Source organism: Phocoena sinus, chromosome 5 (genome assembly GCF_008692025.1).
Source record: "Phocoena sinus isolate mPhoSin1 chromosome 5, mPhoSin1.pri, whole genome shotgun sequence".
Taxonomy (NCBI): Eukaryota; Metazoa; Chordata; class Mammalia; order Artiodactyla; family Phocoenidae; genus Phocoena; species Phocoena sinus.
In genome coordinates, this window is record NC_045767.1 from 104,004,288 (window position 1) to 104,027,610 (window position 23,323).

At 38.2% G+C, this 23,323-nt stretch overlaps 1 protein-coding gene across 3 annotated transcripts in view; it reads left to right on the forward strand.

The window, feature by feature from the left end:
* The window catches only part of KLHL2 (kelch like family member 2), a 126,677-nt gene that overhangs the window by 94,408 nt on the left and 8,946 nt on the right, over positions 1–23,323 (forward strand). For all 3 annotated transcript variants that reach the window (XM_032632629.1, XM_032632632.1, XM_032632630.1), the window contains 4 exons: positions 5,762–5,871; positions 10,196–10,312; positions 11,495–11,644; positions 16,650–16,767. In XM_032632629.1, coding sequence (XP_032488520.1) covers positions 5,762–5,871; positions 10,196–10,312; positions 11,495–11,644; positions 16,650–16,767 — 495 coding nt within the window. The remainder of the gene's footprint in view (positions 1–5,761; positions 5,872–10,195; positions 10,313–11,494; positions 11,645–16,649; positions 16,768–23,323) is intronic.

Consider the following 23,323-nt stretch of genomic DNA (forward strand, 5'->3'; position numbering starts at 1 on the left):
CCTTCACTTTTCAGAAGAATCTGGGGAAGAGGAGGTGGGAGAAGATGCTGGTATGACTATACAGTTTACCCCACAACACCTCAACTTCCTTTTATTCCTACCTGATTCAGTGGTTCCAGGACCAGGGCTGCAGTTGCAGGGGCCAGAAGCAGGGGTGATTCCTAAGCAAGAAACCTTAACTGTACTTCTAAACTTCTACTTCAGGATTCCTAAAGGCCTAATGTGATAGACTGTGCGTTCACCCCATCTGGCAAACTTGGGTTTGACAGTGAATACAGCTGTATTACCTAGTGGTTGAGATAGACCACTAGTTCTATACCTATGGAATGATACCCTATGTAAATGGGAGTGGGCTGAAGGGGAAGCATTTGCTAGATGGTATTGCTGCTGGCAATCTGGACCAGCACAGTAGCCAAACCTATTGTCCCTTCCTGTCACTTCCAAAGGTGGAAAAGTTAAAATTCAATGAGAAATGGAGAGAAGCTCCCAAGACTGAACCAGGAAGAAATAGAAGATATGAACAGACCAAGTAATGAAATTGAATAAGTAATTTTAAAACTCCCAGAAAACAGAAGTCCAGAATCAGATGGCTTTACAGGTGAATTCTATGAAACATTTAGAGAAGAGTTAATACCTATCCTTCTCAAACTATTCTAAAAATTGCGGAGGAAGGAACACTTCCAAAGTTGTCCTGTGAGGGCACCAACACCCTGAAACCAAAATCAGACAAAGATATCACAAAAAAAGAAAATTACAGACCAATATCACTGATGAACACAGGTACAAAAATCCTCAACAAAATACTAGCCAGTCGAATCCAACAGTACATTAAAGGATCATACACCATGATCAAAAGGGATTTGTCTCAGGGATGCAAGGATTTTTCAGTATCCACAAATCAGTCAGATACACCACATTAACAAATTGAAGAATAAAAACCATATGATCATCTCAGTAGATGCCAAAACCGATTTTGATAAAATTCAATATCCATTTATGGTAAAAACTCTCCAGAAAGTGGACATAGAGTGAACGAACATACCTCAACATAATAAAGGCCAAGTATGACAAACCCACAGCTAACATCATACTCAATGGTGAAAAGCTGAAAGCATTCCCTCTGAGATCAGGAACAAGACAAGGATGTCCTTCTCACCACTTTTATTCAACATAGTTTTGGAAGTCTTAGCCACAGCATTCAGAGAAGAAAAAGAAATATAAGGAATCCAAACTGGAAGTAAAACTGTCACTGTTTGTTTGTGGGGTGTTTTTTGGCTGCGTTGGGTCTTCGTTGCTGCGCTAAGGCTTTCTCTAGTTACAGCAAGTGGGGGCTACTCTTGGTTGCAGTGCATGGGCGTCTCATTGCGGTGGCTTCTCTTGTTGAGGAGCATGGGCTCTAGGCACATGGGCTTCAGTAGTTGTGGCACATGGGCTCAGTAGTTGTGACTCGCAGGTTCTAGAGCACAGGCTCAGTAGTTGTGGTGCACAGGATTAGTTGCTCCACGGCATGTGGGATCTTCTCAGAGCAGATATCGAACCTGTGTCCCCTGCATTGGCAGGCAGATTCTTAACCACTGCGCCACCAGGGAAGTCCCAAAACTGTCACTGTCTGCAGATGACATGATACTGTACATAGAAAGTCCTAAAGGCTACCCGAGAACTATTAGAGCTCAGTAATGAATTTGGTAAAGTATCAGGATACAAAATTAATATACAGAAATCTGTTGCATTTCTATACACTAACAACAAAGTATCAGAAAGAGAGATTAAGGAAATAATCCTATTTACCATCACATCAAAAAGAATGGACGCTACTTTTAATGTTTTTAGTTTGATACTGAGTGAATTGGTTAAAGTTTTAAGGTTGGTAGGATCGTGCAGAGCAAGCATGGACTGGTAAGAAACAATAGGATCTGGAGACCAAGGCTTCAGAACATATAAAATAACAGACAATTGGCAGTGTCAAGCGTAAGCTGTTCTGGAAACAGAGAGGGTTGGGCCAGGGATAGTGGCCCTAGGATAACCGTGAGTTCTGCTGGTGTGTGGGTTGAAGTCAGGCCATATAAATTATGTGAATTGTTGTAGGTAGGTAGGTAGGTGGAATCTTCAAGTTTAGTGGGAAGGATCAGTAAATGCTCAAGTTAGGTGACATTAAATTAAGAATATTATTCACAGGACAAACCTGTGTAACCAAAGACATTTAAAATATCACTCGTGCCCCAGAGTGCCTTACAGTGACTGAGCCAGTCATCTGGTGTGTCTGGGTGCCTGGGGTGTATTAACCAGCAAGAGTCCTGCCAAATTGCCTGTCAGTTAATACAGCAGAACATTTGAAGATTCATACTGTTCATATAAATAGAGAAAAGGCAGGCTTTACAGTAAACTAATTTACTCCTGATGTTGCCAGATACTGCCCTCCATATTTAGTGATGCTCTACATAATTGCCAAAACCTTTCCAAGAAAGCTTAATGTGAAGGGGTAAACATTAGATACCAATACCGAAAGATTTTACTGAGGAGGAGAGGTTGTTCAGGTAGAAAGTAGAACATATGTGAGGGTTGGAACTATTTAAAAATATGTATATGACTTTCTACAATGAAAGTTCCCTTGAACATTTCATCTTTCTCCACTTTTCATTTAGACTAGTTTTTTTGTAATTGGTGAGGGTCCTCAGGTTCATTTGTTTGAATAACAGCTATGTTATGGTTTTCGCAATGCCATTATCCCTGTGTATCCTTGGGGGACTGGTTCCAGGAGACCCGCTGATACCAACATCTGTCTATACTCAGGTCCCCTGTATAAAATGATGTAGGATGAATACAGTTGAGTTTCACAGCCCTGGATATAGGAAGGTCGACAGTACAGTTGTAGTAGTTGACTACTTTTCCTGCCCTCTTAACCTCCTTTGATCACTAGTAAAGAGTACACAATGAATTTAGAGCCCAAACTTGACTTTGGATAAAGTTTACTAATGCCCTTACTTACAAATTTAAGTAATTGATTATTTTTAAAACGTTACCAGGTTTGTTTTTTAGTAAGTCCATTTTTCTGATTAATGAGGCAAGAGTCTAGGGTAACTTACACAGTCATGATATAGAAAAGTTACTTTCTCTCTGTTGTGTTTGTTACCACTAGAGATTTTTTTCCCCCATGAAAAGTATAGGGAGGCCAGTAATCTCTTTCTTTGATTCAGATTTTAAAACTGTATAAGAAGCTTGGTGCAAAATCATTACAGGCCTATGTTTGGAAGTGAAAATATTTATGTATAAAAACTTCTGAAATGATTTTTTTGTGTAAACTTCTTGTGAGGTCAGGAACTATTATTCAGTTACAAATTAATCATTTATGTTGTTCTTTATCAGTGCATTCTTTTTTAACTAGTAATATTTGTTAGAGCAGTTGTAGTTTTATAGACAAATTGAGTGGGCGGTGCAGAGAGTTCTTCCTGTTCTTCCTACAGTTTCTGCTATTATTAACATATTGCTTTAGTGTGGTACATTTGTTACAGATTATGAGCCAATATTGATACATTATTATTAACTGAAGACCATAGTATATATGGTTCACTGCTTGTGTTGTATATTCTGTGGGTTTTGACAATGTATAATGACATGTATCCACCATTTTCCTCAAACTCAGAGGCTGCTTCCTCAGCCGTGTCCAGTCTACTAATCAGCCCATCAAAGACGTTCTTCATTTTTCTTATCGTGTTTTTGATCTCTAGCATTTCTTTTTACTTTTTTCTTAGAATTTTCCATCTCTCTGTTTACATTGCCCATCTGTTCCTGCATGCTGTCTGCTTTATCCGTTAGAGCTCTGAGCATATTTATCATAGTTGTTTTAAATTCCCAGTTTGATAAATCCAGCATCCCTGCCATGTCTGGTTTGGATGCTTGCTCTGTCTCTTCAAGTTGTGTTTTTTGCCTTTTAGAATGCCTTGTAATTTTTTTCTTGGTAGCCAGACATGATGTACCCAGTGAAAGGAACTGCTGTAAACAGGCCTTTAGAGATGTGGCAGTGAGATGTGGGGAGGGAAGCCTTCTGTATTCCTATGATTAGGTCTCAGTTTGTTAGTGAGCCTATGGCTCTGGACTGTGAACTTGACAAATGTTTCTCAGGTTTCTTTCTCCCTCCCTAGGTGGGACAGGATGGCTGGAGTGGGCTGGAGTTGGGTGTTTCCCTTCCTTGGGTCAGTTAGGCTCTGGTTAACTAGTTTCTCCTGAGGGCAGGCCTTATTAAAAACAGACTGCTTTGGGTATTTCAAATTGTTGAAATTCATTTCTCCTCCCCCTACCAGAAGCCAGAGGGGATTCTTCTCTCATATTTACTGTGGAAACCTGGTCGAGCTCCTGGAGGAAATCTCACAATATTGAGGGGATCCCCCTATGACTGGGTCCCCCTGGAGTTTTTAACTCTCAGAGTTGTCCATGCTGAGATTTTCCTACCCTCGCACTGATTCACATGCGGTTTCCATTTGTGAGTCTCTGTTTCAATCAGCTGCAGCTCCCTGTGTTCTCCTGTTGATCTCTCCAGTCCTGGGGGCATTGCTTTGCTCTGTCTTCTCTGCAAGGGAAGCCAACTAACCCTTTTTATGGTATGTTGAAACATACATTTGAAATGAATCTTTTATTTCACCTTAGAAAAAAAGGCTTTGAAAAAAATTACTATTAGAATATAGTTAATTGTAAAGACCTAGAAAATACCTAGAATTCCTAGCAGATTTTTACTTTAGAATATAGGGATCACAATACAATAAGAGCTAAATTATTGAGTCTTTACCGTTTACCACACACAGTTCTAGATGCTTACAAGCCATTAATTTATTTAATCCTCACAGCAATCTTGTTATGTAAGGTATTTTTATTATCCCCATTTTATAGATGAGGAAGCCAAGGGTTAGAGAAATTACAAAACTTTCCCAAGGTTTTACAAACCAGCACGTGGCAGAGCTGGGATTTGACCACCATATTTCCTTGTGAGCTCACGCTTTAAAATGAGAGCTAGATTTGGAGGAAAGGATACTTTGTAAATGATTAGTTTTCTTTTTTTTTTAAGTTTTTAAGTCATTGATTATACTAATAGTACCCCCTCCCCCCCCCCTTTGGAGGAGTGGGTATATTTGTGAAATCAAAGAAAGGGTTTCTTTTTCAGTTTTAAGAATTACTAATTTCACTGGTTTCTGGAAAGAAATTGAGGGTATAAAATAGTGTAACTTGATCCGCAAGTAAATTGCTTACATAGAATTCAGAGTTATCTATTCAGACTGACCAGCATTTAAGATTTCCTTGTTTAGTCTTTAGTTTTCAATTAAAGCAGCTTCCCCTCCTTACCCCATTATGTCCTAAAGCCCTCTAATGTTTTACATAATACATTTAAGTGTGTGAATAATAATACCATGTACTTTATCTGATTTATGTAATCAAAAGGTTTTACAAATTTCAACACTGATAGTCTTATTACCAGATAAGGAATATATAGGTGTTTAACTCTAAAACACCCCCTTATAAAAACAGAAGTGATTCAGCCGAGTGTACAGTAAGGCTACCTTCCTGCCTGTGCTTCCACTTTGTCACTCAAGTACAGACCACTTCCCCAGGAGAGTTTGTTTGGGTTTGTCTTGTTAGTCCTTGCCTTAAGGAAGTACACTTGGTTTTCTCCTTCATAGGTTAGATTAGGAAAAACCCTCTTCTTTTTTAAGCAGTTTGAAACTATGGTAATAGAATGTGGCGTTAATGGGTTTTCTTTGTAACCTCCAAACAGAGCAACATTTTGCAGATGTCGTACTTAGTGAAGAATTTCTCAACCTCGGCATTGAACAAGTGTGCAGCTTAATCTCGAGTGACAAACTTACCATTTCTTCAGAAGAGAAAGTAAGTGTATTTTTCTTTTCCCAGTGTACAGTGATATAGTAGTTTTCCTTTCTTTCACTTTGTTTTGTAACTTTGTGATCCTGTATGTGTAGTGACAGCCAGTGATCTTTGATCTGGAAGTTGAGAAACTCCGCTAGTTGACTTGTTGGTTGTGTAAATAACTGTGTTCTCACCCCTTAGGAGCTTCCCTAAATGGTTAGACACCAGGGTTTTGTGCTTGACCCCACAGCAAGAGCTTGCATACATTGAACTATCTGAAACAAAGGGCCTTTGGGGAACTGGGTTTCTTCTCACAGCTAGATACCAGGGAAAATTGTGATCTAAACATAATATTCTCAGACCTCCCTGGTGGCACAGTGGTTAAGAATCCACCTGCCAATGCAGGGGACATGGGTTCAAGCCCTGGTCCGGGAAGATCCCACATGCCGTGGAGCAACTAGCCTGTGCGCCACAACTACTGAGCCTGTGCTCAAGAGCCCATGAGCCAAAACTACTGAGCCTGTGTGCCACAACTACTGAAGCCTGCATGCCTAGAGCCCATGCTCCTCAACAAGAGAAGCCACCGCAATGAGAAGCCTGTGCACAGCGACAAAGAGTAGCCCCCGCTCACGCTCAACACAACTAGAGAAAGGCCGTGTGCAACAACGAAGACCCAATGCAGCCAAAAATAAATAAATAAATTAATTAATTAATAAAAAGAAGCCACTTCAAAAATAAATAAATAAATAAACATAATATTCACAAACCAAAGTAATTTCACCATCATGTGAGTTGGACGAAGTCACCCAGGTGGCAAAGTTTAGCTAGTTCCAGACTGACCTCTTCCTTCAGAATGGCCCCTGCAGCTTACACCCCACCCTCTCCATGTGTCCTTCCCCCTTTCCAGAGCCCTGTGCAGCTGCTTTGTCTGGTTGTAACCTGTCTCTCCGAAGTTGGGGTTGCCTTTTTCAGACACCTGTACCTTTTGTATTGGTGGAGGGAGAAGCTTCTCAGTGGGTTTTATTATTTGGGTAGGTTTTGTAGCTTGTGGGAATCAGGGGGCAAAAGCTTATGAACCTGCAGTGTTTGGAGGAAGTGAAACTTGAGTTTTTCCTTTGTGTGATTTGTTGTATAAACTTTGTTGTTCTTTTCCTCAAGGATATTCATACTGCTTGGGGCAAAAAGACACATTTCTTATAATATTTACCAAATAAAAAAATATGTGAAAGTGGTTGTGAAATGTATAATCTTAACACCCCAGAAATATAGAGGAGAGGAAGACACTGCTATTCATGTTTAATAGATGTGTGTTGAGTGCATACTGTGTACCAGACACTGCCATGGAGTCCTCCATACAAGAAGATTGCAAAATAAAATCCTTTACTCATGACTAGAGGGACAACCAGTGGGGTAATAAATGATCACAGAATGCTGTAGAGGGTCCAGAAGGAGCCTTTAATCATTCCTTGGATACAGATTGGAGTTAAGTGTGGCTCAGATGTATGATCCAAATTTTTAAAAGTGCGTATGAGTTTGCCAGGGAAACAGGGATGGGTGGGAAGGAGAAGGGCAGACCAGGTAGAGGGAACAGAATATGTAAGTGTAAAGAGGTGTGAAAGAATGATTGCATTCTTTTAGTTCAGTACAATTAGAGTTTACAGTATATTTGGCACAGTGGTAGGAGATAAGGTGGGAAGATGACATAAAATACCATCTCAGCCATGTTAAAGAAAATTGACTTGGACTTCCCTGGTGGCACAGTGAATAGGAATCTGCCTGCCAATGCAGGGGACACTGATTCAAGCCCTAGTTCGGGAAGATCCCACATGCAGCAGAGCAGCTAAGCCCGTGCACCACGACTACTAAGCCTGCTTTCTAGACCCCGCATGACACAACTACTGAGCCCGTGTGCCGCAACTACTGAAGCCCGCGCACCTAGAGCCCATGCCCCACAACAAGAGAAGCCACAACAAGAAGCCTATGCACTGCAATGAAGCCTAAGCCCCCACTCACCACAGCTAGAGAAAGCCCGCGCACAGCAACGAGGGCCCAACACAGCCAAAAATAAATAAATTTTTTTTTTTAAAAATTGACTTTATCCTGGTGATGAGGAGCCTCTGAAGGGTTCTAATCAGTAGAAGAGTGCTATGATAATGCCTTCACTGTAGAAATGTCACGGAGGCTGTTCTGGTTTTCTACTGCTGCATAACAACCACCCCAAAATGCAGTGACATAAAACAACCATGTCGTTATGCTCACAGTCTGTGGGCAGAATTCATGCAGGGGACATAGGGACAGCTTGTCTCTGCTCTGCAGTGCCTGGGGCTTCAGCTGGGTTGGCTTGATGGGTGGCATTATTCTACTGGAGCCACATACCCAAGGCTTCAGTCCCTCTGCACATGGCATCTTATGTTTCTGGAACACCCAGGATGGTTCCTTCACTCGCTTGTCTGGCTCCTGGGCCAGGTATTGGTTGGTAGCTCACCCTCCCCACCTCCCTTCCTCTCTATGACTGGCTTGGGTCTCATAGCATCTCATCTCCAGTAATCAGACTTTTTACATGACACCTGGCTTCCCCCAAATGAGCATTTCAAGAGACCAGAGGCATCTTATGACCCAGCTTCAGAAGCCCCACAGCACTGCCTCCACAACCTTCTGTTGGTTACACAGGGCCAGCTTAGATTCCTGTGGGAGGTTACTACATAAGGTGTAGGTACCAGAGAAGTGGTTTATTAGGGACCATTTTTGGAGACTAGCTCCAAAGTGGTGGTGTGCAGAATGGACCAAAAGTGGGGTGAGGGTCATATAGAAGGATGTTGAAGTTACCAGTGAGCAATAGGATCTGACATAGGGTGGTAGAAAGAGGGGTGGAGAAGAGAAGACAGAGCTGAGAAATAGCAGATAGAATTGACAGTACCCTGTCTGGCACATAGAGGTACTTGGTGACTGAATGAATTAAAGAGGCTCATTAATTATAATGTAGATTATTTTTAGCTTCTTGCTCTATAGCTGCATCAAAATAACCTATTTTTTGCTTCCTAGTTATTCATTTACATATCATCAAACATTTTCTACAACCCGTTAAAGATTACTGGGTTGTATATTCATCAGTCTGGAAGGAAATTATGTAGTCAAATACTGTCTTCATAATAGCTTATTAGCTTTCTCATACATATATGTTGTAATGCCCTTATTATTTTGATTATTTTTAATATAAAATATTATATTTTAATACATTCTACTGTTGTGACAAAAGAGAGTTAATCTATTCTGCAGATCCTTGATTTAGAAGTATATGGTCCAGCATTTGTTTGTAAACCCAAAGAAAAAGCCAAAAAATGAGTTGTTGCTAAGAGTACATGATTTTCATTCCAAATATCACTTTGCTTTATTATTTTGGGTGCTTTATTCAAAAGGGACTTTAGATTTAAATCTAAGTAAGTAGAACCAAATTCAATTTGGAGAGGTTGTCAACAATGAATTAGATCATATATCATCAAATTATCACTGCTGCCACTCAAGTTCAAGAAGATTAGATAATGTACTTGATGAAATATGTAGTAAATACCCAGCAAAAAGTACTCACTAAATACATAAAAGTACTCGAGTACTTATCAAGGTATCTAGTAAATTAAAAGTAGATCTACCATATGATCCAGCAGTCCCACTTCTGAGTATGTATCCAAAGGAAATAAAAACAGAATCTTGAAGAGATATCTGTATTGCTGTGTTGGCTGCAGCATTTTTCACAATAACCAAGATGTGGAAACAACCTGAATGAATGGATAGAGAGGTGCTATATACACACAATGGATTATTACTCAGCCATAAAAAGAAGGAAATGCTGCCTTTTGTGACAACATGGATGGACCTTGAGGGCATTATGCTAAGTGAAATAAGTCAGAGAAAGACAAATACTGTATCATCTCACTTATATGCAGACTCAAAAGTCAAACTCATAGAGAGTTGAGTGGTGGTTACCAGGGGCTGGGAGTAGGGGAATCTGGGAGATGTTGGTCAAAGGGTACAAACTTCTAGTTATAAGATGAAAAAGTTCTAGAGACCTAATGTGACTAACAATACTGTATTATCTAAAAGTTCCTGAGAGTACCTCTTAAATTAAGTACATACTAAGTACCAAATGAAAAAAATAAAAAGCAAAGAAAGAAATGGAGTGGATGTACTTTTCAAGTGCATCATAAGTCAGGATTTGAAAAACTTGAGCCATGGATTAAACTTGGATATCTTAGCAAGAGTTGTATACAAAATGTAATATTGTATTTTATTCAGATGCCTTGGTACATAACTCATTACTTATTTTTCTTTCCCCCATATTTTCGGCAAGGTGTTTGAAGCAGTAATAGCTTGGGTGAACCATGACAAGGATGTAAGGCAAGAATTTATGGCTCGGCTGATGGAACATGTACGGTTACCTTTACTTCCTCGGGAATATTTAGTTCAGGTAAAAGCATTTGCAAAACACATGAGTACACCTGCTCCATGTCACTGGGCTGACAGCATGTAGATTCCTGTTACACAGTGGTAACTAGGCAGAGGGCAGTAAACGCACCTGCTGTCCTTGGCAGCTGCTAACTCTTGGGGCAGTTCCCAGTCTTAGAGGTTTGCTTCTTCCCTATTTCTGATTTGAGTAAGCAAGTACTAGAGCTTATGGAGGCAGTGTTTGTGGTGACTTAAGTACATGTAAATAAATGCATTTGTGGCTCTGTGTCACTGCTCTGCATCTCCTTTGCTTTCCTTTTGATAGCCTGCTCTGACGGCTCTGTAGAAATGGAATTTTGATGTTCAACTCAAATACTTTTTAATTTTCCTTCACAGTTTCAGTGGCTTGCATTTGGTTTCCGTCTTTACTTCTAAACTGAGGGAAACCAGGTTATTTGAAATAAATAGCAATAAATGGATCTTTAGTAGTCTCTGAACAATTTTAAATTTATTGTTTTATTAATATTCTACTAGGAACATTTCAACATTTTAATTTATAATTGAAACCATGTAATGAAACATTTCTTTATTAGGAGATTAGATCTGATCATTTTAGAATTTCTTGAAGCCTCATTATTTGTTGTAATTTGTGTAATCATTGGTACTCTGCCTTTAAGAAAATGAACAGAAAAAAATCTGTCCTGCACTTGGCGTCAGGGATAGCAAGGACAAGTTTTATTTGTGGTGTAGGCACATTGTTTTAAAGTATTTTGAATTCCTTTTCCGGGTATTTAGTTTGTGCTTTAAAAAAGACATCTTTAATTTATAAATATTTCCTCCCCCACCTGAAGGACTCATTATCTAAATTTTCTTATTTTTCTTACTATTTGGCTTAATGTTTAAAGATAACAAATAGGTGAACATAATATTATCCAAAGATTATTCTGTAGCTGACATTGAAGTATATAATTTTCATTGCAATTCTTCTTTATTACCTATAAATATTTTGCTCTGCAGACCAGATACTTGAGCATTTGGGGGCATCATTTACTTTTCTTTTAGTGATATTTATAAACTTTCCTCTGTAACTTTTAGACGGAACCAGGGAGGATAGTTATTGCTTTTTTCCTCTACTTTGTTTCTTTGTCAGTCTTATCATGAAGTAGCTATCCCCTCATGGGGTGGGTCTGATTTCTTCTTCCAGAGGGTTGAGGAAGAAGCACTGGTGAAGAACAGCAGTGCTTGCAAAGATTACCTCATTGAAGCTATGAAGTATCATCTGCTACCAACAGAGCAGCGTATATTAATGAAGAGTGTCCGGACCCGACTGAGGACACCCATGAACCTTCCCAAAGTAGGATCTGCTGTTCATACTTGTTACTACCTCATCTGAAAGGCCCATAGTGAGGCTGTTAATATTTTACTCATCTGATTTTCCATGTGCCCAGGAATTCATTGAAGTGTATATAATTCAACTTCTCTATTGATTTTGTCTGTGGAGGGTGGGGATTGTTTGACTCACTTAATCTTTATAAACTACATGATGTCACTCTTCTGGAACAGAGGCAACTGGTATTTGTCCCTTCTGAGTTTTTTTTAGTTCTTTACAAAGGTTTCTTTGTAAGCTACATGTTTGGATAGTAACTGAAAACCGACTAGTTTCACAGAATTGCTAAGAACTTAGGATGCTAGCTTGTTCCTTTTGTTCCTTCCTATTGTCTGTTGTATACTATTTAATGGTTCACTCACACATCATACATAGTCATTTCAGTGTAGATTTTCCATATGTTTTCCCAGATCTCCAGTGTTCATGTAATTCCTCTGTGAAAGTTCATATTCTACCTTTATCTTTTTAGTTGAAGCCATTCATGTCTTACTGATTTAATTTTCCTTACGAATAACCCCTCATTTCTGTCTCTCTGTTTGCAATTCCTTCTGCTCTGTTTGCATCTTTACAGTACTAGGAGACCAGCACTTTAAGCACCATTTTGTGTATGGTCTAATCAGAATGACCCATAATATAATGCTTTTATTTATGTATTGATTTTTAGCTCTCATGTGTGTTTGGGGCAATGATGAATTAAGAAATAAGAATTAATCTGTTATCCACTGTTTTCTTATATCACCTTTAGTTATTACTTTACCTTTTCATTAAATTAAATCTTTTAAATTCTTTCACTTTAATGCTTTTATTTAGTGTTTTTTCAATTTTATTTTATTTTTTTGGAGTCTACATTTTAATTGCTTCAAATCCATATTAGTAGTGTTTTTCTGTTTTGCCCGGTGTTAACAAGAGTTCTCAATTTAGAACCAATTGTATTTTGCCAGTGTGCTACTCCCTCCTTTTTTCTAGATCATTAGTAAATATTTTAATTTAAAATGGACTTCAGTACTCTCCCTGGTGATACCTCATTAGAAATGCCCACTTACCAACATAGTCCGTTTGTAGGGAAGTTTCAGTCTATATGATTATGTTTATTATCTAAGCCAAAAAGTAAATAATTTGGCACATAACATCTATTGAGATTCAGGATCATATAGATTCAAATTTGGCATGCTTTTTTTTTAAACATCCCTCTGCGTGTTACTCATCGTTTCATAGGCTCCTGGAAGTTCAAATGCTTTTCTCAAAATATTCTAAATTTTTACTGAGAATTATTATCACTTAAAAAGTATTTACAAGGCACTCACTTCCTACCCTATTTTGAAAATTGGTATTTGCCGTTTTTAAATTTTCTGATCTCTCCTCAGTTCTCCAAGATTTTTCAAAAATAATTGTAAGTGGCTCAGTAAGTACATTAGCTAGTTCCCTTAACACCTTAGTATGCATGCCATCTGGGTCTGCTGATTTTATAAGTGTTCACATTTTCCAAATACCCTTTTACCTCCTTTTATAAGTAGCCGTCTCTATAAGTCTTCATTACTTCATATTTGTCCATATTATTTGGTGTCAGTTTTTGTTCTTACAAAAAAAATAGATTTATAAAAGTTGTTCATAGGCTTAGCCCATTCGAATTATTATTTCTTTTATGCTGGTCTCTTTAACTTCCTTCTAAATAGCTTGTTTTATCTTCAATACTTTTTAAACATTTCATATTTATAAAAGATCTCTTCTTAACTTGCATATTCCCTCTGCTGGCATCTTTAGCTTTGCTATCTTTAGCTATGCCTTAACCTTTAGAGAGAAAACTAATTCTCTTCTAATTTCTGTAATAAGCATGTCGCTTTTGAAAACATTCTAAAGAGTCTTTGGTAAAATCCTATCAAGTATTTTCTCTTATGTAGAGTTGTGATCATCTGTTCAGTTAACACTCTCTGGGCTTCTCTGGTTGTGGCTTTGGAGTGAGCCTCCTAACTGTATTAAACTTTCAGTTTCTCAGTTCTTTAGCTCTGATTTTGTGGTGGGTATGCTGATCCATGAAGGTTTTCTTCTGTTCTCTCAGGGTGGCTGGGGAGGAGGGTTGCAGACCTGACAGGTAGCAGGGAGCTACTCAGCTCCTGATTTTGCATTTGCATAGTCTCTCCTCAAAGTTTATTTATCTGCACATGTTTTTGCAAAATTGCTTGTGTTGAACACATTTTTCAGTAGCACTGTTTGTCATTTTAGAGTGGTTGTACTCAAGATTAATTCTAAATAGGTAGGTAAGAATGAGGCAAAGATTAATTTCTCTTGCTGACATATCATAATCATGGTAAGACCTATGAGACAAAATGTGGTAGCAATGCTGGAATAATAGATAATGTTTCTACCATGACAGTGACTAATTAGGCTCTGATTCTGTGGACGCATACTAATTTGCATCAAAGATCTTTTTATATCTCAGATATTATTTTATATCTCAGATATTATTTATATGACGATATTTTGTATCGTCAGTAAACCGTCTTGGGATTGTGTAAGGCACTCTTGGATTTGGACAGTATAATGAAAAACTGTATATGTTTTGCTACTGTGCTTTGTTGTTAGCTTCTTTTTATCTTTGGAATCTGTATTTTTACAAATGCAATCTTATTATTTCTATATATTTATTTTTCTTTTTTTTACCCAGGATATCTATTAAGATTTCCAGTTGGAAAATTATGAAACTTGGTATTTCAGGAGGCAAAACTAATATTTAATAGGTGAAGAAAATGAAAGAACAAAGTTTAATTGATCTACATTTCAGGATGGTCACTTGAATTTGTGTAACTCCCGACCCCTTGCCTTCCTTAAATACGTCACATTTAACTTTTCCATACAGATGTCTTCCCAGTTTTCTATTCCTTTGCATTAGCATAAACTAGTATGATGTTTCTCAGATCAGGCGTCACAAATAATTGGGGTGTCAGAGTCATGACACCTCTTTTGATGCTAGTAGCACAGTGGTTTTTATCACCGTCTCTTGATCTCATACAAATATCCCTGCTCTCCTGCTCTTGTCTTCCCATGATACATTCTTCCTTTCCCCATTATCTCTGATTCCTGGAGTTCCAAGTCCTCACCCCATTTTACTTCTCTTGGGTGAGTAAAGAACAGATATTACTACCTTTCTCTATATTCGGTAGCACATATTCCCTTCCATCCTCATTTTGATCTACAAGAAGTGAACTATTGTGTGGAAATCACAAGATTCATAGTTGAGAATCATGAAATCTAATAAACCGTATTGTTTCTCAAGGATTATTTGAAAAGTATTCCCTTTAGAGATTTTTTAAACTGATCTTCATCAGAGATGTTAACCAAACCTCTTTCAACTGTTGTCTAACTGCCAGGAGGAGTTTAAAAGTTAAGCACAGGTAGGTCTTCTATAGACCTCTAGATACAGGATTGATCTTACTGTCTGTTTCACCTCTGTGATTTCATAACCTTGCCCCTCCCTTTTTTCCCTTTGGGATTAGGAGGGAAGGGTATTGCAGATTTTCTTTGTTAATTCTTTCTTTTATTTATTTGTATTCAACACTAGAGGAATGGCAGGTCAGAAAAAAAATTATATAACTGTGCTACATTCAGTCTTCTTTTTAAAACCTTTAAAATTCTTTATACTTTCCAGTAAATAAATTACTAAAATAGGCTTCTTTTAGGAAACAAGATTTATTCTGATTTCTGTGTACCCATCTTTCTATAGTTCCAAGTACAGGTAGGTCGTTGCTCAGTCAAGGTTGCAAACCTTCCCTTTTTGTATGCATGAGTCATTCCATCTTCTGTTTGTTTTGATTTTTTGTTTCTTTTGAACATCCGTTTTTCCTGTCATCTCACTTTTCCCTTGACAGGTCCTTGCCATTCTTTACAGTGTTACACACGTGACATTATTAACTTATACGTTCTTCTGAATTGACAGCTGTGTTTTCAGTGTTTCCAAAGAGTGCCCAGTGTGCCCACTTATACTCATTAAAAGACAAATACATTGATTGCTAAATCCCATCTATCTCTCAAGGTTCTACTCCCTCCAGGAAGCTTTCACTAAATTATGGCTATGTTTCATTTTCTGATCAGGAATGGCAATTAATGTCTATAACTAATCATAGCTTTCTGGTCACATATAATTGTATATAGTTCTTGAAGTACTTTAGAGTCTTGTCTCCTTAGTGATATCTAATAGTTCTTGGGGGTAGAGACCCTGTCTTACATTTCTTATGTAGAACATCTTAGCACAGTTCTGATCAAATATGGAAGATAGGCACTTAATAAATAGTTGTTGGATTGAATTGAACTGAAGAAGTTTATGGACCTCACTTATTCTCAGTGCTGGACTATTCTTCATTCATTCGTTATGATTTCTAGTATCTCCATTATCTGTCCTCTTGGTTGTTTTATTTGTGGGGCATCCAGGGAGGTCTCTTTACTTGACATCTGGGAATCTGTGCTCTCTTGTGAACTCCAATTCAATTAGTCCTCCTTTTTCAAGAGGTTTTTTTTTTCCTTCTTCCATCTTTCTTTAATACCTTATTGTCCTTTTCATCTCACCTACCCACTAACATAAATTTCACTTCTGTCTGCTTTCCTAGATTGTGGAGATCTAATCCCTGGTCATTACAAAGCTGAGATCTAGTTTATAGCAAGCCCTATGACACTGCAGCCTTGCCAGTGCTGACTGCCTGCTGTTTTTGGCTTAAATACTGCTTTTGCTTGAAGGATCAGAAACTTAGTTTCTGATATCCTTATTTTTGACTAAATGTGCTAGAAAATAGAATTGTAGTTCTAACATACATGTGTCCCCTTTGTTGATGTTTATTAAATGTTGATGAGGTGGTTGTTTTCCCCCAGCTCCCCCTACCATCTTCATCCTAATATTCTCCATGTCATTGTCTTTGTAAGACATTTTAAATCCCTGAACATGCAGTAGTTGTTGGTTCAAGTGCCTCTACTTCTGCCCTTGCAGTTAATGGTGGTAGTTGGGGGCCAAGCACCAAAGGCTATCCGCAGTGTGGAATGCTATGACTTCAAAGAAGAACGATGGCACCAAGTAGCAGAATTGCCTTCCAGGAGATGTAGGGCAGGTAAGCATCATGCATTGTGGTCATTTCCCTATTGCTGGGTCATTGGGAGCTTCTCTCTCAGGTCTTATTTTATTAACTAGAAAAATCTTTATTGGAAAAGCTTTGATTAAAATAACCATGTGATTACAGAGTGATTGAGGAGCCCCGTGCAACTCATAAGACATCGATGGGGATAGCTCCTCTGTCTTCAATTTACATATTCTTTATACTAGATTCTCTAGTATAAAGTGGAGTAGCTAGCAATTTGCTGGATATTTTCCTACTTACCTTTGCTGAAGTGTTGAGAATTCTTTAGGTTGGGACCCTTGGTTCTAAGAGATTCCTGACTTAGCTAATAAGCCACAGTTTCCTTCTTCCAAGCATTCATTTTACAAACATTTGTTGAAATAGACTTTATTTATCCAAAACTGTAATCAGAAGAGGCAGTTGCAAATTCTAAGGATTCTTCCTGTGACTCAAACCTGGATCCATAAATCATAGCTCCCATAGCAAATGAGTTCTAAGTGTAACAGAGCATTTCTACCATGGTAGTCCTTTAACAGTATATCCTAGAAATTGTTACATAACAGCATAAAGTTAACCCATTCCTTTCAAGCTGTCTAGTATGTTGGACAGGGATTGGATGTAGTATAATTTTTACTAGTTTTTAATTGAACATTAAAATTGTTTTTAATCTTACGTTATAAATAGTACTGCAATGAATTCCTTATACATATATTATTATGTATGTATGCTAATATATTTTAGTGGGATAAAACTCTAGAATTAATGATTCAAAGAGTATGCAAGGAAGATATACCAATTATTACTTCCACTAACAGTAAAATATGAAGGTACAAATACCCTATAACACCTTATAATTAAATTGAGTTTTGCAATCTGGTAGGTGAAAAATGCTATCTCATTATCTACTTTGCACTTTTATTATGAGGAAAGTTAAACATCTTTCTGAATGGTCAGTTCATGATTCTTGCCATTTTTTATTATACTATTTTATTGATTTAATACATTAAGGGAAGTAGCTTTTTTGTCTGTCATTTGTGGTGTGAATGTTTATTTGTATTAATCTTTTATCTTCTGACTTTACTTGCATTATTTTTGTGTTATTTTGGCCATTTAACAATGTTACTTTTTATGAATTCCTGTACATCAGAATTTTGTCCTTGGACTTAAAGATTTGTTTCTTTTGTAGAAAAGTGTTACTCACAAATTATTTGTGTGTGTGTAATTCCCTAATATTAATATCTTAAAAAACTGTGATGCAGTTATCAAAACTAAGAAATTAGCATTGGCATATTACTATTACTTAGTATGATATTCTCTGGGTCCACCCATGTTGCTGCAAATGGCAGTATTTCATTCTTTGTTATGGCTGAGTAATATTCCATTGTATATATAACACATCTTCTTAAACCAATCATCTGTTGACGGGCAGTTGGGTTGTTTCCATGTCTTGGCTATTGTATTGGGCTGGCCAAAAAGTTCATACAGGTTTTTCCATAAGGTTTCAGAAAAACCCAAACGAACTTTTTGGCCAACCCAATAAATAGTGCTACTCTGAACACTGAGGTGCATGTATCTTTTCAAATTATAGTTTTCATCCTTTCCAGATATATGCCCAGGAGTGGGATTGCTGGATCATATCATAGTTATATTTTCAGTTTTTTTTTAAGGAAACTCCATACCATTTTCCATACTGGCTGCACCAATTTACATTCCCACCAACAGCAGGGTTCCCTTTTCTTCACATCCTCTCCACCATTTATTATTTGTAGACTTTTTGATGATAGCCATTCTGACCACTGTGAGGTGAGACCTCATTGTGGTTTTGATTTGCATTTCTCTAATAGAGATGTTGAGCATCTTTTTCATGTGCCTGTTGGCTATCTATATATCTTCTTTGGAGAAATGTCTATTTAGGTTTTTGCCTATTTCCTGATTGGGTTGTTTGGGGTTCTTTTTTGAATAGTATGAGCTATTTGTATATCTGGGTTATTAACCCCTTGTCAGTCACATCGTTTGCAAATATTTTCTCCATTCTGTAGGTTGTCTTTTATTTTGTTGATGGTTTCCTTTGCTCTGCAAAAGCTTTTAAGTTTGATTAGGTCCTATTGTTTATTTTTGCCTTTATTTCTTTTGCCTTGGGAAACTTCTCTAAGAAAATAATGCTGTGATTTATTTCCAAGAATGTTTCACCTATGTTCTCTCCTAGGAGTTTTATGGTATCATGTCTTACATTTAAGTCTTTAAACCATTTTATGTTTACTTTTATATATGGTGTGAGGGAGTGTTCTAATTTCATTGATTTACATGCAGCTGTCCAGCTTTCCCAACACTATTTGTTGAAGAGACTGTCTTTTCTCCATTATATAGTTTTGTCTCCTTTGTCGTGGATTAATTGACCATAGGTGTGTGGGTTTATTTCTGGGCTCTCTGTTCACTTCCATTTATCTATATGTCTGTTTTTGTGCCAATACCATGCTGCTTTGATTACTGTAGCTTTGTAGTAGTGTCTAAGTCTGGAAGAGTTATACCTCCAGCTTTGTTCTTTTTCCTCAGGATTTCTTTGGCATTTCTGGGTCTTTTGTGGTTCCATATAAGTTTTAGTATTATTTGTTCTAGTTCTTTGAAAAATATCATGGATATTCTGATAAGGATTGCATTTAATCTGTAAATTGTATGGTCATTTTAACAATATTAATTTTTCCAAGAGCATGAGATTTCTTTCCAGTTCTTTGAATTATCTTCATCTTCCTTTATCATTGTTTTATAGTTTTCAGTGTATAGGTCTTTCATCTCCTTGGTTAAGTTTATTCTTAGGTTGTTGGGATTTTAAATGGGATTTTTTTTTTTTTTTTACTTTCTGATATTTTGTTGTTGTGTAAAGGAATGCAACAGATTTCTGTATATTAATCTTGTATCCTGCCACCATGCTGAATTTATTAGTTCTAATACTTTTTGTGTGGAGTCTTTAGGGTTCTCTATGTAGCGTGTCACGTCATCTGCAAATAGTGACAGTTTTACCTCTTCACTTCCATTTGGATACATTTTATTTCTCTTTCTTGTCTGATTTCTGTGGCTAGGACTTCCAATACAATATTGAATAGAAGTGGTAATAGTGGACATCCTTGTCCTGTTCCTGAATTTAGCGGGAAGTTTTTCAGCTTTTCGCCGTTGAGTATTATGTTGGCTGTGGCTTTGTCATAAATGGCTTTTATTATGTTGAGATATGTTCCCTTTATACCCACTTTGGTGAGAGTTTTCGTCATGAGTGGATGTTGAATTTTATCAAATGCTTATTCTGTATCTATTGATATGATCATGTGGTTTTTTTCTTTTCTTTTGTTAAGGTGGTGTATTATAGTGATTGATTTGCGTATGTTGAACCACCCTTTTTACCCTGGAATGAATCCAGCTTGATCATGAGATATGATCCTTTCTCTGTATTGTTGGATTTGGTTTGCTAATATTTTGTTGAGGAATTTTGCATGTATATTCTTCAGAGATATTGGCCTGTAATTTTCTTTTTCTGTAGTGTCTTTGTTTGGTTTTGGTATCAGGATGATGGTGCCCTCATACGATGACTTTAGAAGTGTTCCTTACTCTGTAATTTTTTGGAATGGTTTGAGAAGGATAGGTAAGCTGTATGGTCCTGGTCTTTTGTTTGCAGGGAGTTGTTTTCATTACAGATTATATTTCACTTCTAATAATCAGTCTGTTCAAATTATCTGTTCCTTCTTGACTCAGTTTTGGCCGGTTATATGTTTCTTGAAACTTTTCCATTTCTTCTAGGAGGTCCAGTTTGTCATTATATAACTGTTCTCAGTATTCTCTTCTGATTTTTTGTATTTCTGTGGTTGTTATTTCTCCTCTTTCATTTCTTATTTTGTTTATTTGGATCTGCTCTCTTTTCTTCTTGGTGAGCCTAGCTAGAGGTTTGTCAATTTTGTTTATCTTCTCTAAAAACCAGCTCTTCGTTTTATTGATCTTTCCTGTTGTTTTTTTGATCTTCATTTTCTTTATTTCCTCTTTTATCCTTATTATTTTTCCTTCTGCTGACCTTGGTTTTGTTTGTTCTTGTTCTGATTCTTTTAGGTGGTAGGTTAGGTTGTTTATTTGAGTTTTTTTCTTGAGGAAGGCCTGTGTGGCTATGACCTTCTCTCTTAGAACTGCTTTTGCTGCATCCCGTAGTTTTTGTAAGGTTGTGTTTTTCATTGTCATTTGTCTCAAAGCATTTTCTGATTTCTTATTTGATTGCATCAGTGACCATTGGTTTTTTAGTAGCATGTTGTTTAGTCTCCATGTGTTCAGTTTTTTCCCATTTTTCTTTTTGTGGTTGATTTCTAGTTTTATACTGTTGTGGAAGGAAAAGATGCTTGAAATAATTTCTATCCTCTTAAATTTGTTGAGGCTTGTTTTTTGACCTAGTATCTCTTTTGCCATTTTAATTATGAAATGTGTTGGTGTGGGTGTGATTGGGTTCATCTTGTTTGGGACCCTCTGTGCTTCCTCGACCTGGATATCTGTTTCCTTCTTAAGTTAGGGAGGTTTTCAGCCATAATTTCTTCAAATACATTTTTGAGCCCTTTTTCTCTTTCTGTAACCCCCCTATTTTGCATAGGTATGCTTTATATTATCCCATAGATCTTGTATGTTACTTTGGGGTTTTTTTGTTTGTTTGTTTTTTTCATTTGTCTTTCTGTCTGCTGCTCTGATTGGATGATTTCCATCATTCTATCTTCCAGATCACTTATTTATTCTTCTGCATTATTTAGTCTACAATTCATTGCCTCTGGATTTGTTTTTATCTCTGCAATTGAGTTGTCTAGTTTTGACTGGTTCATTTTATAGTTTCTAGTTCCTTGTTATAGTGATCTGCATTTCTATCAGTAATCTTTAATCCCTTCAGCATCTTTATTACCTCCTTTTTGAACTAGAAGTCTGGTAGACAGGAGAGGTCTGTTTCATTATTTGTTCTTTCAGGGGATTTCTCTTGTTCTTTTAATTGGGAGTAGTTCCCCTGCTTTCTTATTTTACTTGACTTTGTCTGTCTCTATGAATTTAGGAGAAACAGTTGTCTATTGTGGTCTGAAAGGGCTGTTTTTATATGGGAGCATCCCTGTATAGACTGTGTAAGTCCAGTATTTTTTGGTGCAAGGGCTGTGTGCCAACCATATCTTTCCTCAGAGTGTGCTGGCCATTATCCCCTTGATAAGGGGGCGTGATTGGAGTTGTGGTGTCTAGAGCCTGCCCTGAATATTGGGCACAGCCTCCTCTTTTCTCTGTGGATGTCACAGCCTTGTCAGGGGCAAGGTCTGCTCCCCATTTGTTTGAGTAGAAACCCTGAGTCTCAGATTTGATATGGCTCCATTGTCCTTGCTCTGTTGCAAAGGAGGTGAAGTGAGGCCTCTGTTGCAAAGGAGGTGAAGTGAAGCAAGTGAGGCCCATGTGGTCACAGTGAACCTATGCACCGCCTCTGCAGTCATCTGCAGTTCTGCCCAGAAGCAGCCCAAGGTCGTGTCCCTTTCTCCACTGTGTTTGTCCCAGATCTAGTGCTAGGCTATGGTGTGTGGTGTGGACTGGGCTGGTGCTGGGGGCTGGGGTGCTGTGGCTGCAGGAGTCAAGGTGGTTGTGCTGCCACCTGGGACCTGGGCTGCCTCTGTGGCAGGCCTCTCCCAGGACCTATCTGCACTAGATCTGGCTCCAAGCTTCAGTGTGGGCTGGGCAGAACTAGAGTGCTCCAGACAGAAAAGGAACCCCTGTATACTCCTCCCAAGGGGTTTGCCACCCAAAACATGCATTTCTGTGTTGTGTGCACCAACAATGTCCACTGGATCTGGACCCTCCCCCATGGTGTGAATGCTGACAGTGGGCTCTGAGGTTTGATAAGGCCATACCCCAGGCCCTCCAAGCTGTCTCCATGCAGGTAGACAGAGTCCTCTTCCTGGGCCCATCTGCCCAAGACTCAGCATCTAGCCGCTGTGCATACTAGCATCCCTGCCCATCATGCATTTCAGACTGGGAAGCGTGGTGAGGTTACAGCTATCAGCTCTGCTCTGATTGCTAGTAAACCAGCACCCACACACTCCTTGAGAGCAGAGACCAGACCCCTCTGAGACAGGCTGGGACCTGGGACTTGGGACCCTTTACTGCAGTGCTTGCACCTGGACAAACATCTCCTTGAGCAACAGAATACAAAGGAACTCTAAGGGACTAAAAATAACTGTGCACATGTGTAGTCAGGGTAATTATGAATAATAAGGCCAAAACCCAGCTGCCACTTCTGAAGTGGTAGGAGCAAAAGCAGGGTACTGGGCATGATCCCTGCACACACCACCACCAAGGGGTGGGCAGACCACTTAAGCCACACCTCCAGCCCGAGCCACCTATGTGCCCCCACTCTCACCCCATTTAAGGAAACAGCTCCCCTCTCCTCAGGGAGCAAGAAAGGGAACCTGTTACTTGTTTTTGCTCCCTCATGCTAAGCACAAGTCCCAATAAAGCCTTGCCTGAATTCCTCATCTGGCCTCTTATCAATTTCTGTTGCTTAAAGAGT